Source organism: Cherax quadricarinatus, unplaced genomic scaffold (genome assembly GCF_038502225.1).
Source record: "Cherax quadricarinatus isolate ZL_2023a unplaced genomic scaffold, ASM3850222v1 Contig977, whole genome shotgun sequence".
Classification (NCBI taxonomy): domain Eukaryota; kingdom Metazoa; phylum Arthropoda; class Malacostraca; order Decapoda; family Parastacidae; genus Cherax; species Cherax quadricarinatus.
In genome coordinates this window covers 1-19,865 of record NW_027196003.1, presented here as the reverse complement: position 1 = coordinate 19,865, position 19,865 = coordinate 1, and the positions used below count along the sequence as shown (strand labels likewise).

General features: G+C 38.9%; 1 protein-coding gene across 1 annotated transcript in view; it reads left to right on the top strand.

Annotated features, from left to right (window-relative positions):
* LOC128705603 (uncharacterized) overlaps positions 1 to 11,515 on the top strand; it is a 53,210-nt gene extending 41,695 nt beyond the window's left edge. The window contains exon 4 of the mRNA XM_070080793.1: positions 10,038 to 11,515. Within this exon, the coding sequence (XP_069936894.1) occupies positions 10,038 to 11,053 (1,016 nt within the window). The 3' untranslated portion in view covers positions 11,054 to 11,515. The remainder of the gene's footprint in view (positions 1 to 10,037) is intronic.
* The last annotated feature ends 8,350 nt before the right edge of the window (positions 11,516 to 19,865 follow it).

Here is a 19,865-nt window from a genome sequence, read left to right as displayed (position 1 = left end):
GTCTGATCATAGGTGTGCCATAGATATGTCACAGGTGTGTCATAGGTATACCACAGGTGTCACATGTATACCATGGGTGGGTCACAGGTATACTACAGTTATGTCACAGGAATGCCACAGGTGTGTTACAGGTATACCACAAGTATATATCAGTGTAGCGAGTAAGGGTTTTGTAAAGACATTATTTCCTGGAATTCTGTGAAGAAGCTCCAGGTACTCCAGGTACTCCAGGTACTCCAAGTACTCCAGGTACTCCAGGTACTCCAGGTACTCCAAGTACTCCAGGTACTCCAGGTACTCCAGGTACTCCAAGTACTCCAGGTACTCCAGGTACTCCAAGTAGTATTTATCCTGTAACTAAGATCGCCCCTTACGGGCAACGAGGTATTGGAACAATATTTATCCTAGTTATCCTTTTACAGTATAAGGGTAATGATCTTATTTCCACTATTAAACACAATCCAACAAATATAGAATTACCATCTTAATCATTAAAGTGTTTAATCACAACATTCTGTTCTTCTGTTTATAAATTATATACAAAGCACAATTGTTTTATTGTATTGTAACTCTAAGTCACAGAAATAAATTTTCATAGAAGTTACAAACACTTAATTTCAATGGAAATATTACATTGTACATGTAATGACGGATCATACGACTTTTTCAAATAATTCAGATGTGAAACTCAGTTCAAGATAAAGCAGGAGTATATCTGTCCTCAGTCACAAACAAGGAATAACGACCATCGTTAAAACCTTTCCTTTGTAGGCCAAATATTGGCTCCATACTAATAATTCAAGCTATGTCTAAACGTGGGTACGTTAATTGATAAAAATCAATCTTCTATATTAAAGAAAATAGATACATGAAAAATGTCTGAAAGACATATACCTCCAAAGACACCACAAATGATCGAGATTATGAATAACTCAGTTGTAAACTAAGAGTCACCTCAAACTCTGATTCTCAAAGAAATTGGAAACTTTACCAAGCAGCGTGAGGACAGATATACGTTGTGTACTCAGGGCTGGTCTAGGGAGCAGACTGCTTGACTCAGGGCTGGTCTAGGGAGCAGACTGCTTGACTCCGAGGCTGTTAAAACTGACACCAGGTTGGATCAAGGGACCCCGTCCACTGTAAGCTAGACCTTAAACCAGTTAACAGTAATTGACCTGACGGTTTCCAGCCATTAAGTATTACTTTTCTTCATGTCACAAAAGAAACACATCCTACTATTTACAATTCTAATAATAATAATAATAATAATAATAATAACAGAAATAATAATTATAGTAACAAATTATAGTATTAAGTGAGAATCATTCTCTGACCGTAACTAAATATTACATTGTGACCTATTTCCAGGGAGCAACAAGAAGGTATACCACAAGTATATATCATGTATGACACAGGTATACCACAGGTGTGTCACAGGTATACCACAAGTACATATCAGGTATGACACAGGTATACCACAAGTATATATCATGTATGACACAGGTATACCACAGGTGTGTCACAGGTATACCACAAGTACATATCAGGTATGACACAGGTATACCACAGGTGTGTCACAGGTATACCACAGGTACATATCAGGCATGACACAGGTAGACCACAAGTGTGTCACAGGTATACTACAGGTGTGTCACAGGTATACCACAAGTGTGTCGCAAGTATACCACAGGTGTGTCACAGGTATACTACAGGTGTGTCACAGGTATACCACAGGTGTGTCACAGGTATACCACAGGTGTGTCACAGGCATACAGCTCAGACGTGATCAGACGAATCCTCTGACTGAGGTTCCTGATTCAATTAACTCGCTGGCGTAATTTATGAAGCGTTTTTTAAGTAAATTAATAATTAATATGCGCGAATTAGTAATTAATACGCCCGATTTATTACCCGGTAATCAAATTACCGGAGGGTGGGAAAATATACACTAGAACCAGAGTGATTTAGCGTGTGTGTGTGTGTGTGTGTGTGTGTGTGTGTGTGTGCTCACCTAATTGTACTCACTTAATTGTGGTTGCAGGGGTCGAGACTCAGCTCCTGGCCCCGCCTCTTCACTGACCGCTACTAGGACCTCCCTCTCCCTGCTCCATGAGCTTTATCACACCTCTTCTTAAAACTATGTATGGTTCCTGCCTCCACTACATCTCTTCCCAGACTATTCCACTTCCTAACAACTCTGTGGTTGAAGAAATACTTCCTAACATCTCTTTGACTCATCTGAGTCTTCAGCTTCCAATTGTGACTCCTCGTTTCTGTGTCCCATCTCTGGAACCTCATGTCTCTGTCCACCTTATCTATTCCACGCAGTATTTTGTATGTCGTTATCATGTCTCCCCTGACCCTCCTGTCCTTCAGTGTCGTCAGACCGATTTCCCTTAACTTTTCTTCGTAGGACATTCACCTTAGCTCTGGAACTAGCATTGTTGCAAACCTTTGCACTTTCTCTAATTTCTTGACTTATTTGACCAGATGTGGGTTCCAAACTAGTGTTGCGTACTCCAGTATGGGCCTGACGTACACAGTGTATAAAGTCTTGAACGATTCCTTACTGAAGTATCGGAACGCTGTTCTCAGGTTTGCCAGGTGCCCATATGCCGCAGCAGTTATCTGGTTAATGTGTGCTTCTGGCGACGTGCTCGGTATAATACTCACCCCAAGATCTTTCTCCTTGAGTGAGGTTTGCAGTCTTTGTCCGCCTAGCCTATACTCTGTCTGCTGTCTTCTTTGCCCTTCTCCGATCTTCATGTGCGTGTGTGTGTGTGTGTGTGTGTGTGTGTACTCACCTAGTTGTACTCACCTAGTTAGGGTTGCAGGGGTCGGGTCCAAGCTCCTGGCCCCGTCTCTTCACTGGTCGCTACTAGGTCACTTTCCCTGAACCGTGGGCTTTATCATACCTCTGCTTAAAGCTATGTATGGATCCTGCCTCCACTACATCGCTTCCCAAACTATTCCACTTCCTGACTACTCTGTGGCTGAAGAAATACTTCCTAACATCCCTGTGATTCATCTATGTCTTCAACTTCCAACTGTGTCCCCTTGTTGCTGTGTCCCATCTCTGGAACATCCTGTCATTGTCTACCTTGTCAATTCCTCTCAGTATTTTGTACGTCGTTATCATGTCCCCCCTATCTCTCCTGTCCTCCAGTGTCGTCAGGTTGATTTCCCTTAACCTCTCCTCGTAGGACATACCTCTTAGCTCTGGAACTAGTCTTGTTTCAAACCTTTGCACTTTCTCTAGTTTCTTTAGGTGCTTGGCTAGGTTTTGGTTCCAAACTGGTGCCGCATACTCCAATATGGGCCTAACGTACACGATGTACAAGGTCCTGAACGATTCCTTATTAAGATGTCGGAATTCTGTTCTGAGGTTTGCTAGGCGCCCATATGCTGCAGCAGTTATTTGGTTGATGTGCGCTTCAGGAGATGTGCCTGGTGTTATACTCACCCCAAGATCTTTTTCCTTGAGTGAGGTTTGTAGTCTCTGGCCCCCTAGACTGAACTCCGTCTGCGGTCTTCTTTGCCCTTCCCCAATCTTCATGACTTTACACTTGGTGGGGTTGAACTTCAGGAGCCAATTGCTGGACCAGGTCTGCAGCCTGTCCAGATCCCTTTGTAGTTCTGCCTGGTCTTCGATCGAATGAATTCTACTCATCAACTTCACGTCATCTGCAAACAGGGACACTTCGGAGTCTATTCCTTCCGTCATGTCGTTCACAAACACCAGAAACAGCACTGGTCCTAGGACTGACCCCTGTGGGACCCCGCTGGTCACAGGCGCCCACTCTGACACCTCGCCACACACCATGACTCGCTTCTGTCTTCCTGACAAGTATTCCCTGATCCATTGTAGTGCCTTCCCTGTTATCCCTGCTTGGTCCTCCAGTTTTTGCACTAATCTCTTGTGTAGAACTGTGTCAAACGCCTTCTTGCAGTCCAAGAAAATGCAATCCACCCACCCCTCTCTCTCTCTTGTCTTACCGCTGTCACCATGTCATAGAACTCCAGTAGGTTTGTGACACAGGATTTCCCGTCCCTGAAACCATGTTGGCTGCTGTTGATGAGATCAATCCTTTCTAGGTGTTCCACCACTCTTCTCCTGATAATCTTCTCCATGATTTTGCATACTATACATGTCAGTGACACTGGTCTGTAGTTTAATGCTTCATGTCTGTCTCCTTTTTTAAAGATTGGGACTACATTTGCTGTCTTCCATGCCTCAGGCAATCTCCCTGTTTCGATAGATGTATTGAATATTGTTATGTGTGTGTGTGTGTGTGTGTGTGTACTCACCTATTTGTACTCACCTATTTGTGGTTGCAGGGGTCGAGTCTTAGCTCCTGGCCCCGCCTCTTCACCGGTTGCTACTGGGCTCTCTCTCTCCCCGCTTCATGAGCTTTATCAAACCTCGTCTTAAAACTGTGTATGGTTCCTGCCTCCACTACGTCATTTTCTAGGCTATTCCACTGCCTTACAACTCTATGACTGAAGAAATACTTCCTAATATCTCTCTGACTCATTTGTGTCTTCAACTTCCAATTGTGGCCTCTTGTTTCTGTGTCCCCTCCCTGGAACATCCTGTCTTTGTCCACCTTGTCTATTCCACGCAGTATTTTATATGTCGTTATCATGTCTCCCCTGACCCTCCTGTCCTCCAGTGTCGTCAGGCCGATTTCCCTTAATCTTTCTTCATAGGACATTCCCCTTAGCTCTGGAACTAACCTTGTGGCAAACCTTTGTACTTTCTCTAGTTTCTTGACGTGCTTTATCAATTGCGGGTTCCAAACAGGTGCTGCATACTCCAGTATGGGCCTGACATACACGGTGTGCAGTGTCTTGAACGATTCCTTACCAAGGTATCGGAATGCTGTTCTCAGGTTTGCCAGGCGCCCATATGCTGCAGCAGTTATCTGATTGATGTGTGCTTCCGGAGTCATGCTCGGTGTTATACTCACCCCAAGATCTTTCTCCTTGAGTGAGGTTTGCAGTCTTTGGCCACCTAGCCTATACTCTGTCTGTGGTCTTCTGTGCCCTTCCCCTATCTTCATGACTTTGCATTTGGCAAGATTAAATTCGAGAAGCCATTTGCTGGACCAGGTGTCCAGTCTGTCCAGGTCTCTTTGAAGTCCTGCCTGGTCCTCATCAGATTTAATTCTCCTCATTAACTTCACATCATCTGCAAACAGGGACACTTCTGAGTCTAACCCTTCCATCATGTCGTTCACATATACCAAAAATAGCACTGGTCCTAGGACCGACCCCTGTGGGACCCCGCTCGTCACAGGTGCCCACTGTGATACATCATTACGTACCATGACTCGTTGTTGCCTCCCTGTCAGGTATTCTCTGATCCATTGCAGTGCCCTTCCTGTTATATGCGCCTGATGCTCTAGCTTCTGCACTAATCTCTTGTGAGGAACTGTGTCAAAGGTCTTCTTGCAGTCCAAGAAGACGCAATCAACCCACCCCTCTCTCTCGTGTCTTACTTCTGTTATTTTATTATAAAACTCCAGAAGGTTTGTGACAGGATTTGCCTTCCGTGAATCCGTGCTGGTTGGCATTTATACTCTTGTTCCGTTCCAGGTGCTCCACCGCTCTCCTCCTGATAATCTTCTCCATAATTTTGCATACTATACACGTCAATGACACAGGTCTATAGTTTAGTGCCTCTTTTCTGTCTCCTTTTTTAAAAATGGGAACTACATTTGCCGTCTTCCATACCTCAGGTAGTTGCCCAGTTTCCAGGGACGTGTTGAAGATTGTGGTAAGTGGCACGCACAACATATCTGCTCCCTCTCTAAGGACCCACGGGGAGATGTTGTCCGGTCCCATTGCCTTTGAGGTATCGATGTCCCTTAGCAGTTTCTTCACCTCCTCCTCATCTGTATGTATGTCGTCCAACACTTGTTAGTGTATTCCTTGCTGGTGTCCCCATCTGGTCTGTCCCCCCAGAGTCCTTCCTGTCTCTACCGTAAATACTTCCTTAAATCTCGTGTTGAGCTCCTCACATACCTCTTGATCGTTTCTTGTGAGTTCTCCACCTTCTTTCCTCAGCCTTATCACCTGGTCCTTGACTGTTGTCTTCCTCCTAATGTGGCTATACAGCAGTTTCGGGTCAGATTTGACTTTCGATGCTATGTCGTTTTCATACTGTCGCTGGGCCTCCCTCCTTATCTGTGCATACTCGTTTCTGGCTCTTCTACTAATCTCCTTGTTTTCCTGGGTCCTATGCCTCCTGTACCTTTTCCATTCTCTGTTGCACTTAGTTTTTGCCTCCCTACACTTTCGGGTAAACCAAGGACTCGTTTTGGTCTTCCTGTTTCCCTTGGGAACAAAACTTTCCTCTGCCTCATTGCACTTTGTTGCCACATATTCCATCATCTCGTTTACTGATTTTCCTACCATTTCTCTGTCCCACTGAACCTCCTGCAGGAAGTTTCTCATACCTGTGTAGTCCCCCCTTTTATAGTTTGGCCTATCCCCTTCAGTTCCTGTTACCTTCTCCACTTGTAACTCTACTATATAATCAAAACTCAGAACCACGTGATCGCTAGCTCCAAGGGGCCTCTCGTAAGTGATGTCCTCAATGTCTGAACTGCTCAGGGTGAACACAAGATCCAGTCTTGCTGGCTCATCCTCCCCTCTCTCTCTGGTTGTGTCCCTGACATGTTGATGCATGAGGTTTTCAAGTACCACATCCATCATCTTGGCTCTCCATGTTTCGGGACCCCCATGTGGCTCCAGGTTTTCCCAGTCGATCTCCGTGGTTGAAATCGTGTGTGTGTGTGTGTGTGTGTGTGTGTGTGTGTGTGTGTGTGTGTGTGTGTGTGTGTGTGCGTGTGTGCGTGTGTGTGTGTGTGTGTGTGTGTGTGTGTGTGTGTCTGTGTGTGTGTCTGTGTGTTGAACACTGCACAGTAGTCATTGTATAGTGTCAGCTGTCACTGTAACACTGCATAGTAGTCCTTGCATAGTGTCAGCTGTTACTGTAACACTGCACAGTAGCCCTTGTATAGTGTCAGCTGTCACTGTAACACTGCACAGTAGTCTTTGTATAGTGTCAGCTGTCACTGTAACACTGCACAGTAGCCCTTGTATAGTCTCAGCTGTCACTGTAACACTGCACAGTATCCATTGTATAGTGTCAGCTGTCACTATAACACTTCACAGTAGTCATTGTATAGTGTCAGCTGTCTCTGTAACACTGCACAGTAGCCCTTGTATAGTGTCAACTGTCACTGTAACACTGCACAGGAGCCCTTGTATAGTGTCAACTGTCACTGTAACACTGCACAGGAGCCCTTGTATAGTGTCAGCTGTCACTATAACGCTGCACAGGAGCCCTTGTATAGTGTCAACTGTCACTGTAACACTGCACAGAAGCCCTTTTATAGTGTCAGCTGTCACTGTAACACTGCACAGGAGCCCTTGTATAGTGTCAGCTGTCACTGTAACACTGCACAGGAGCCTTTGTATAGTGTCTGCTGTCACTGTAACACTGCACAGGAGCCCTTGTATAGTGTCAGCTGTCACTGTAACACTGCACAGGAGCCCTTGTATAGTGTCAGCTGTCACTGTAACACTGCACAGGAGCCCTTGTATAGTGTCAGCTGTCACTGTAACACTGCACAGGAGCCCTTGTATAGTGACAGCTGTCACTGTAACACTGCACAGGAGCCCTTGTATAGTGTCAGCTGTCACTGTAACACTGCACAGGCGCCCTTGTATAGTGTCAGCTCTCACTGTAACACTGCACAGGAGCCCTTGTATAGTGTCAGCTGTCACTGTAACACCGCACAGTAGCCCTTGTATAGTGTCAGCTGTCACTATAACACTGCACAGTAGCCCTTGTATAGTGTCAGCTGTCACTGTAACACTGCACAGTAGCCCTTGTATAGTGTCAGCTGTCACTGTAACACTGCACAGTAGCCCTTGTATAGTGTCAGCTGTCACTGTAACACTGCACAGAAGCCCTTGCATAGTGGCAGCTGTCACTATAACACTGCACAGTAGTCCTTGTATAGTGTCAGCTGTCATTGTAACACTGCACACTATCCCTTGTATAGTGTCAGCTGTCACTGTAACACTGCACATGAGCCTTTGTATAGTGTCAGCTGTCACTATAACACTGCACAGTAGCCCTTGTATAGTGTCAGCTGTCACTGTAACACTGCACAGTAGCACTTGTATAGTGTCAGCTGCCACTATAACACTGCAAAGTAGCCCTTGTATAGTGTCAGCTGTCACTGTAACACTGCACAGGAGCCCTTGTATAGTGTCAGCTGTCACTGTAACACTGCACAGGAGCCCTTGTATAGTGTCAGCTGTCACTATAACACTGCACAGTGTCCCTTGTATAGTGTCAGCTGTCACTGTAACACTGCACAGTAGCCCTTGTATAGTGTCAGCTGTCACTATAACACCGCACAGTAGACCTTGTATAGTGTCAGCTGTCACTATAACACTGCACAGTAGCCCTTGTATAGTGTCAGCTGTCACTGTAACACTGCACAGTAGCCCTTGTATAGTGTCAGCTGTCACTATAACACCGCACAGTAGCCCTTGTATAGTGTCAGCTGTCACTATAACACCGCACAGTAGCCCTTGTATAGTGTCAGCTGTCACTATAACACTGCACAGTAGCCCATGTATAGTGTCAGCTCTCACTGTAACACTACACAGTTCATTCCAATTCTCTACTGCATGTGTCCCATTGGTGTAATTTCCACCAATGTCCTTCTATTTTTTTAATATCTCTCTTATTGTCTATTTTGCCTATACTCATAAGTATTCTGTATGTACTGGTGTTATCCCCTCTCATCTTCAGTCGTCTAGTAAGTGCAGTTTATTCTAATTAGTTCCTCTCACCTCAGGCACTAGTCTTGATGCCCTCCTTTACAACTCCCCAAGTTTCACTTTGTGTTACGCTAGGTGAGGGTTCCACGCCGGTGCTGCATGCTCGTGGAGGGATCGCGCGTGTGAGGTAATGCTGTGAGCGAGCCTGTCTGTGTCTCTCAATGCTACTCTCGTGTTTGGGAGTGTAACCTGTGAATCTGTGACAATGTTATTATGTTTACATGTATCTAAGGATACGTTTGAAGTGATGTTCAATCTGTGTTTTTTTTTTCTTTAACAATTTATGTGAGATGCCCCTCCCTCTTTATCCCCTCTTATTTCATGTCTCCTTCGCTTCTACTAAGCTCTAAGTTAGCTCCAGCCTTCTTAGTTTGTCTTAGCATCGCAACGCTCGCTGCTCTATACATTGTAGCAGACTTGTGAAAATGTTATGTATCTTATTTATGTATCTTAGTAAGAAGGGTTCCATTCTTGCTCTGCATATTCCAACACTGACCTCACGTATGTCTTGCAGTTTGTTTATAATGTGTGCTGCTAAACTCAAGTAGGGTCCTCGGTCTTCTAATCACAGCCCCGTCTCTGACCAGCCATGCCGCTAGTGTTGGCTCTGCGCTGTTCTATAAGAAGCAACCTGGACGTTATTCACATATTTTGCCAACATTATGTTTCTCGCATATGTTATTTTGTCTAAGTGATCCTCAGGTGAGAGGCTGGTTGTGATGCCACCATCACAGCTTTTAAATGAAGTGAGAAACTCAGCATATCGTGAAAATAGTTTTTTTTAGTTAGGTTGGAAACAATGAACTCCGACAAGGATTATGTTAGAGTATGAACCGCGGCTGTTGTCACGATAATACACTTAATTAAAGAAGTACTGAGGACCGAAACTTTTGGTAAATATTGTATGAGTTGTGGCCTCTCAAGGGAGTTGATGCTGGTGAGGGGCTCTTGATCTAGGAAATTGGATCTGTGCTCCAGTTCCATGAATTAAGCCTGAATGCCTTCCAGTCCCCTCCTCCACAGGAGCTGTATAATCCCTAAGGGTTTAGCGCTCCCCTTGATAATAATAATAATAATAATAATAATACTGAGTTGCAGCCTTCTACTACCTCCCTAAATACCTGTCTGTTGCTAGGTACGTAATTTTATCATGTGCTTCTCCATGGCAGGTCTGAGCGTGGGCGTGGGCGTGGTGTGGTTTGTGTCAGTGGTATCGGAAGAATACGCCATCGCTTCCGGTCGAAGGACCAGTTGGTCCAGCATGTATGCTTACCGCTACGGATGGTCCCTCATGGCGGCTAGCAGCGCGGGCGTGGCCGCCCTCTTGGCCGCCCTCCTCACAGGTCACGCCCACCTTGCCCGCCACGCCCCCCTGGTGGGTGGCATGATGAAGACACGGTCGAGTAGCACGGAGGAGAGCCTGGCACGTCCCCTGCTGAGGTGCCGCAGTGAGGGATGCCTGGGCCAGAGGTCCTTCACTTCAGACACTATCAGAACCTACCTGACCTGTGACTCCAGGCGTCACCAGCCTCGGGGGTGCATTCCCCCGCCCCCGCCGCCCCTCCATCACTGCCCCTCCATCGTCGACCTCACACGACCCGTGGAGGACCACTCCACCTCTGAACCTCCAGCCTCAAGGCGCTCCTCACGAGCCACTATCCTCGGTGAGGATATTATACGGGATCACATCCACCTCCAGCAGCAACAGCAACAAAAACAGCAGCAGCAAAAGCAGCAACACAAGCAGCAGCAACAACAACAACAGCATAAGCAGCAGCAGCAACAACAGTCAAAACCGTCACAAACACAGCAACAGGGGAGGAGTTGGCCTGTGGAAACCTCGAGAGTAATCATTGAAGCCCCGCGTGGAGCCCTAACTCCAGTAGTACCTCCTCCTCCACTAAGCTCCTCCTCCTCCTCCACATCTCCCCTGGAGCCTCCACTACCCCTGCCACCCTCCACCAGGGCAGCAACAGCAGGGGGGTCACGAAGACACGCCGAGAGCGCCACCAACAGACCACTCTGCGAGCCACTTCGACTACCAGAGTACAACTCCTTCACGATGGGGGACTACAGTCGCACCTTACCCACCGAGGGACGCCAAATGGCAGTGTTCGAGAGACGGTCTGGCCATCGCTCAGCCACACTCACCCGCTCCACCACCAAAATATCCTCAGAGGTATGAGAACCAGACGCCGTGAGGCGACACTCCAGGCGATACTCTTATGACCCAGGAGGGGAGACCTGGGTGTAAAACGTACCTAATGCACCACCAAACCTACATTTCGAAGGCGTTTCGTTCATTTTCAGCTTACTAAAGCTCAATCCTGAGCGAAACGTTGTCTAAGAAGCTTGGGTTGCATTATGTGTTACAGGCTAGTGTCTGCAAACATAGGTGGGTACGGTGACTCAGAAGAGCGTGGTGGAGCGGGCAACAATTTCTTCCACAGTTTCTAGACATTTTTATCGGTGACAAGTGCTCAGTGACTCTCAGTGCCAACTCGTATAAAAACAAATCCGAAAACTCCGCCATTTCTCTCTCTCACATATATATATATATCTTGGGCCTCAAACTCAGTATATGAAGTTTCATATATAAACAAAGATGGTGCTGTTATAGACAACGGGTGAGGTGCTCAACACATAAGTTTACCCATCAACACTGTATGCAGTTATATATATATATATATATATATATATATATATATATATATATATATATATATATATAATACGTTATTATTTGTCCATAATATTCTTCACTTTTCTTAAAGACAGAAAAGTGGATATCGGAAATAAATATTGAAACTGGAAGTGTGTGTGTATGTGTGTGTTTGTGTGTACTTGCCTGTATGTGTTGCAAGGGTCGCGTCTCAGCTCTTGACCCCGTCTCTTCACTGGTCGCTACTGGATTCACTCTCTCCTGGCTTAGAAAACCTTATCGTACCTCTTCTTAGAGCTCTGTATGGATCCTGCCTCTACCACTCCGCTCTCTAAGTCATTCCTTTTTCTGGCTACTAGAAGGCTGAAGAAGTACATCATAAAATTCCAGTGAATCATCTGTTTATCAACTTCCAGCTATGCCCTCGTGTTCCTATTTCGCGCCTCTCGAACAGTTAGTTCCTATTCACCTATCACTTCCCCTCAGTATTTTGTGTGTTTGTGTTCTTACCTAATTGTGGTTGCAGGGGTAGAATCACAGCTCCTGTATGTGTGTGTGTGTGTGTGTGTGTGTGTGCGCGTGTGTAAGTATTTACGTATATATGTTTGCATGCATGTACATATGTATTTATGAATGTATGTACTCCAAAGGCACAAGAGCCTGATTATACATAAAAAGGTGCCAATGGTACTATGTATCATTATTCAGTATATTCACACGTGTCCCCCTTTTATACGCATGCCACTGTAACTGGTGTCTCGGGTTAAGCACTGTTTTATACATGAAATATTAAATACATACATATCAAATATCATAATTGATACTTTTGTAGATCAAGTGTTTGACGATGATTGATGGAAGTTTGGTGAAGTTAATAAAATATTAACGACAATACAAGGTGGTTTTACTTCCTCGTCTCTTAATTTCTGATGTAAATATTGATCCAAAACAGGATCGAGCCTCCACCTCTCCTTGGACTCACTGACTCACGCTGGTTTACTGCTTAAAACATAATAATAATAGTAATAACAAAATTACAAAAATAATAATAATAATGAATATATATATATATATATATATATATATATATATATATATATATATATATATATATATATATATATATAAATATATATATATATATATATATATATATATATATATATATATATATATATATATATATATATATACATATATCTATATATATACATATATCTATATATATACATATATCTATATATATACATATATCTATATATATACATATATATATATATATATATATATATATATATATATATATATATATATATAAATATATATATATATATATATATATATATATATATATATATGTCGTGCCGAATATGTAAAACTGGTCAATTAGCAAGAACTCATTTAAAATTAAGTTCTTTCTAAAATTTTCTCTTATACGTTTAAAGATATATTTTTTCATTAATGTTAATGTAAAAATTTTTAATTTTGCTCCAAAAGAATCTTAGAAAACTTACCTAACCTTATTATAACAAGAACAATTTATTTTAGCCTAACCCAACTAAATATATTTTAAATAGGTTTACAATAATTTAATACTAAACAAACACAATCAAATACATTTTTTTTCGTTAGGTTCAGAATGATTTTGGCGAAATTATTGCATACACAAATTTTCACTTGTCCTAAATGGCAAGATGAGCGGTGATATTTAAGCCAAGATCCCAAGTTCTGCCAATTCGGCACGACATATACATATATATATATATATATATATATATATATATATATATATATATATATATATATATATATATATAAATAAATATATATATATATATATATATATATATATATATATATATATATATATATATATATATATATTCGGCACGACGGGATCACCATCTATCCTTGGAAGAATGGCAAGCTCTTAGCATGGGACTATACCTGTGTGTCCACACTGGCTGACACCTATATCCATCACAGTGTGGGGCGACAGGGAGGAGCTGCTGACCACAGGGAGGAGTACAAGATCAGCAAGTACAGGGACATTAGCCAACAGTATCAATTTGTCCCAGTGGGATCAGAGACCTTGGGATCATGGGGAAAAAATGCCACACGTTTCCTTAAAGAATTGGGTTCCAGACTCATCGACACCACCAGGGACCCAAGGGCAGCCACTTTCATGTTCCAGCGCCTCAGCGTCGCCATCCAGAGGGGAAATGCTTGCTGCATACTTGGCTCACGTCCAGCCTAGGAGGAGCTGGAGGAAATTCATCATCTTTGATACATTGTGCCATTGTATTCATGTTTATGTTTTTTTCTGTAAATGTATTTTGTTTATTAATAAATGTTCACATAGAATAAAAAATATATAGGGGGTGGTAGGAGAAGAAAATATTCAAACAGCTCCGGGGAGAACCTTGAGTTTTCCCTGAGGTACGTTTATTGTCTTTTCTGAGGATGAGGGTCCTCATTCCAGCTATAGAGGTGGTACTTCCCTATATATTTATATTATATATATATATATATATATATATATATATATATATATATATATATATATATATATATATATATATATATATATATATATACATATATGTCGTGCCGAATATGTAAAACTGGTCAATTAGCAAGAACTCACTTAAAATTAAATCCTTTCTAAAAAATCTCTTATACGTTGAAAGATATATTTTTTTCATTAATGTTGGTGTAAAAAATTTTAATTTTGCACCACAAGAATCTTAGAAAACTTACCTAAGCTTATTATAATAAGAACAATTTATTTTAGCCTATCCCAACAAAATATATTTTAGATTTGTTTACAACAATTTAATACTAAACACAGTGAAATGTATTTTTTTCGTTAGGTTCAGAATGATTTTGGCGAAATTTTTGCATACACAAATTTTCGCTTGTCATATATGGCAAGATGAGTGTTGCTATTTAAGCCAAGATCGCAAGTTCTGCCTATTCGGCACGACATATATATATATATATATATATATATATATATATATATATATATATATATATATATATATATATATATATATGTATATATATATATATATATATATATATATATATATATATATATATATATATATATAAATATATATATATAGATACATATACATATATATATGTATGTATATATATATACATGTAAATATATATATATATATATATATATATATATATATATATATATATTTATATCTATATATATATATATATATATATATATATATATACATATATATATATACATATATATATATATATATATATAAGTCGTGTCGAATATGTAAAACTGGTCAATTAGCAAGAACTCATTTAAAATTAAGTGCTTTCTAAAAAAAATTTCTTATACGTTTAGAGATATATTTTTTTCATTAATGCTAATGTGAAAATTTTTAAAATTGCACCAAAAGAATGTTAGAAAACTTACCTAACCTTATTACAACAAGAACAATTTATTTTAGCCTAACTCAACTAAATATATTTTAGATTTGTTTACAACTATATAATACTAAACAAACAAAGTGAAACATAATTTTTTCGTTAGATTCAGAATGATTTTGGCGAAATTATTGCATACACAAATTTTCGCTTGTCCTATATGGCAAGATGAGCGTTGCTATTTAAGCCAAGATCGCAAGTTCTGCCTATTCGGAACGACATATATGCATATATATATATAAATATATATATATATGTATATATATATATATATATATATCTGTATTTATATATGTATATATATATATATATATATATATATATTTATATATATATATAATATATATATATATATATATATATATATATATATATATATATATATATATATATATATATATATATATATATATGTATATATATATTTATATATACATATATGTCTTGCCGAATGTGTAAAACTGGTCAATTAGCAAGAACTCATTTAAAATTAAGTCCTTTCTAAAATTTTCTCTTATACGTTTAAAGATATATCTTTTTCATTAATGTTAATATAAATTTTTTTAAATTTGCTCCAACTGAATCTTAGAAAACTTACCTAACCTTATCATAACAAGCGCAATTTATTTTAGCCTAACCCAACTAAATATATTTTAGATTTGTTTACAATAATTTAATACTAAACAAACACAGCGAAATAAATTTTTTTTCGTTAGGTTCAGAACGATTTTGACGAAATTATTGCATACACAAATTTTCACTTGTCCTATATGGCAAGATGAGCGTTGATATTTAAGCCAAGATCCCAAGTTCTGCCTATTCGGCACGACATATATATATATATATATATATATATGTCGTGCCGAATATGTAAAACTGGTCAATTAGCAAGAACTCATTTAAAATTAAGTCCTTTCTAAAATTTTCTCTTATACGTTTAAAGATATATTTTTTTCATTAATGTTGATGTAAAAATTTATAATTTTGCACCAAAAGAAACTTAGAAAACTTACCTAACCTTATTATAACAAGAACAATTTATTTTAGCCTAACCCATTTAAATATATTTTAGATTTGTTTACAATAATTTAATACTAAACAAACACAGTGAAATGTATTTTTTTCGTTAGGTTCAGAATGGTTTTGGCGAAATTATTGTATACGCAAATTTTCGCTTGTCCTATATGGCAAGATGAATGTTGCTATTTAAGCCAAGATCGCAAGTTCTGCCTATTCGGCACGACATATATATATATATATATATATATATATATATATATATATATATATATATATATATATGTATATATATGTATATTTGTCGTGCCGAATATGTAAAACTGGTCAATTAGCAAGAACTCACTTAAAATTAAATCCTTTCAAAAAATGTCTCTTATACGTTTAAAGATATATTTTTTTCATTAATGTTGGTGTAAAAATTTTAATTTTGCACCAAAAGAATCTTAGAAAACTTACCTAAGCTTATTATAATAAGAACAATTTATTTTAGCCTAACCCAACTAAATATATTTTAGATTTGTTTACAATAATTTAATACTAAACACAGTGAAATGTATTTTTTTCGTTAGGTTCAGAATGATGTTGGCGAAATTTTTGCATACACAAATTTTCGCTTGTCATATATGGCAAGATGAGTGTTGCTATTTAAGCCAAGATCGCATGTTCTGCCTATTCGGCACGACATATATATATATATATATATATATATATATATATATATATATATATATATATATATATATATATATAGATAGATAGATACATATATATATATATATATATATATATATATATATATATATATATATATATATATATATATATATATTATATAATAAATGTATGGAAGAGGGTAAGGTACCTAGGGATTGGCAGAGAGCATGCATAGTTCCTTTGTATAAAGGCAATGGGGATAAAAGAGAGTGCAAAAATTATAGGGGGATAAGTCTGTTGAGTGTACCTGGCAAAGTGTATGGTAGACTTACTATTGAAAGAATTAAGATTAAGACGGAGAATAGGATAGCAGATGAACAAGGAGGCTTTAGGAAAGGTAGGGGGTGTGTGGACCAGGTGTTTACAGTGAAAAATATAAGTGAACAGTATTTAGATAAGGCTAAAGAGGTCTTTGTGGCATTTATTGATTTGGAAAAGGCGTATGACAGGGTGGATAGGGGGGGCAATGTGGCAAATGTTGCAGGTGTATGGTGTAGGAGGTAGGTTACTGAAAGCAGTGAAGAGTTTTTACGAGGATAGTGAGGCTCAAGTTAGAGTATGTAGGAAAGAGGGAAATTATTTCCCAGTAAAAGTAGGCCTTAGACAAGGATGTGTGATGTCACCGTGGTTGTTTAATATATTTATAGATGGGGTTGTAAGAGAAGTAAATGCGAGGGTCTTGGCAAGAGGCGTGGAGTTAAAAGATAAAGAATCACACATAAAGTGGGAGTTGTCACAGTTGCTCTTTGCTGATGACACTGTGCTCTTGGGAGATTCTGAAGAGAAGTTGCAGAGATTGGTGGATGAATTTGGTAGGGTGTGCAAAAGAAGAAAATTGAAAGTGAATACAGGAAAGAGTAAGGTCATGAGGATAACAAAAAGATTAGGTGATGAAAGATTGGATATCAGATTGGAGGGAGAGAGTATGGAGGAGGTGAATGTATTCAGATATTTGGGAGTGGACATGTCAGCGGATGGGTCTATGAAAGATGAGGTAAATCATAGAATTGATGAGGGGAAAAGGGTGAGTGGTGCTTTTAGGAGTCTGTGGAGACAGAGAACTTTGTCCTTGGAGGCAAAGAGGGGAATGTCTGAGAGTATAGTTTTACCAACGCTCTTATATGGGTGTGAAGCATGGGTGATGAATGTTGCAGCGAGGAGAAGGCTGGAGGCAGTGGAGATGTCATGTCTGAGAGCAATGTGTGGTGTGAATATAATGCAGAGAATTCGTAGTTTGGAAGTTAGGAGGAGGTGCGGGATTACCAAAACTGTTGTCCAGAGGGCTGAGGAAGGGTTGTTGAGGTGGTTCGGACATGTAGAGAGAATGGAGCGAAACAGAATAACTTCAAGAGTGTATCAGTCTGTAGTGGAAGGAAGGCGGGGTAGGGGTCGGCCTAGGAAAGGTTGGAGGGAGGGGGTAAAGGAGGTTTTGTGTGCGAGGGGCTTGGACTTCCAGCAGGCATGCGTGAGCGTGTTTAATAGGAGTGAATGGAGACAAATGGTTTTTAATACTTGACGTGCTGTTGGAGTGTGAGCAAAGTAACATTCATGAAGGGGTTCAGGGAAACCGGCAGGCCGGACTTGAGTCCTGGAGATGGGAAGTACAGTGCCTGCACTCTGAAGGAGGGGTGTTAATGTTGCAGTTTAAAAACAGTAGTGTAAAGCACCCTTCTGGCAAGACAGTGATGGAGTGAATGATGTTGAAAGTTTTTCTTTTACGGGCCACCCTGCCTTGGTGGGAATCGGCCAGTGTGATAATAAAAAAATAATAAATAAATAAATATATATATATATATATATATATATATATATATATATATATATATATATATATATATATATATATATTATATATATATATTATATATTTATTTATTTATATATACATATATGTCTTGCCGAATGTGTAAAACTGGTCAATTAGCAAGAACTCATTTAAAATTAAGTCCTTTCTAAAATTTTCTCTTATACGTTTAAAGATATATCTTTTTCATTAATGTTAATGTAAAATTTTTTAAATTTGCTCCAACTGAATCTTAGAAAACTTACCTAACCTTATCATAACAAGCGCAATTTATTTTAGCCTAACCCAACTAAATATATTTTAGATTTGTTTACAATAATTTAATACAAAACAAACACAGTGAAATAAATTTTTTTCGTTAGGTTCAGAACGATTTTGGCGAAATTATTGCATACACAAATTTTCACTTGTCCTATATGGCAAGATGAGAGTTGATATTTAAGCCAAGATCGCAAGTTCTGCACGACATATATATATATATATATATATATATATATATATATATATATATATATATATATATATATATATATATATATATATATATATATATATATATATATATATATATATATATATATATGTCGTGCCGAATAGGCTGACTTTCGAACTTGCGATCTTGGCTTAAATAACAACGCTCATCTTGCCATATAGGACAAGTGAAAATTTGTGTATGCAATAATTTCGCCAAAATCATTCTGAACCTAACGAAAAAAATATATTTCACTTAGTTTGTTTAGTATTAAATTACTGTAAACAAATCTAAAATATATTTAGTTGGGTTAGGCTAAAATAAATTGCGCTGGTTATAATAAGGTTAGGTAAGTTTTCAAAGATTCTTTTGGTGCAAAATTAAAATTTTTTACATTAACATTAATGAAAAAAAAATATGTCTTTAAACGTATAAGAGAAAATTTCAGAGAGGACTTAATTTTAAATGAGTTCTTGCTAATTGACCAGTTTTACATATTCGGCACGACATATATATGTATATATATATATATATATGTCGTGCCGAATATGTAAAACTGGTCAATTAGGAAGAACTCATTTAAAATTAAGTCCTTTCTAAAATTTTCTCTTATATGTTTGAAGATATATTTTTTTCATTAATGTTAATGTAAAAAATTTTAATTTTGCTTCAGTAGAATCTAAGAAAACTTACGTAACCTTATTATAACAAGAACAATTTATTTTAGCCTAACCCAACTAAATATATTTTAGATTTGTTTACAATAATTTAATATTAAACAAACACAGTGAAATATATTTTTTTCCTTAGGTTCAGAACGATTTTGGCGAAATTATTGCATACACAAATTTTCACTT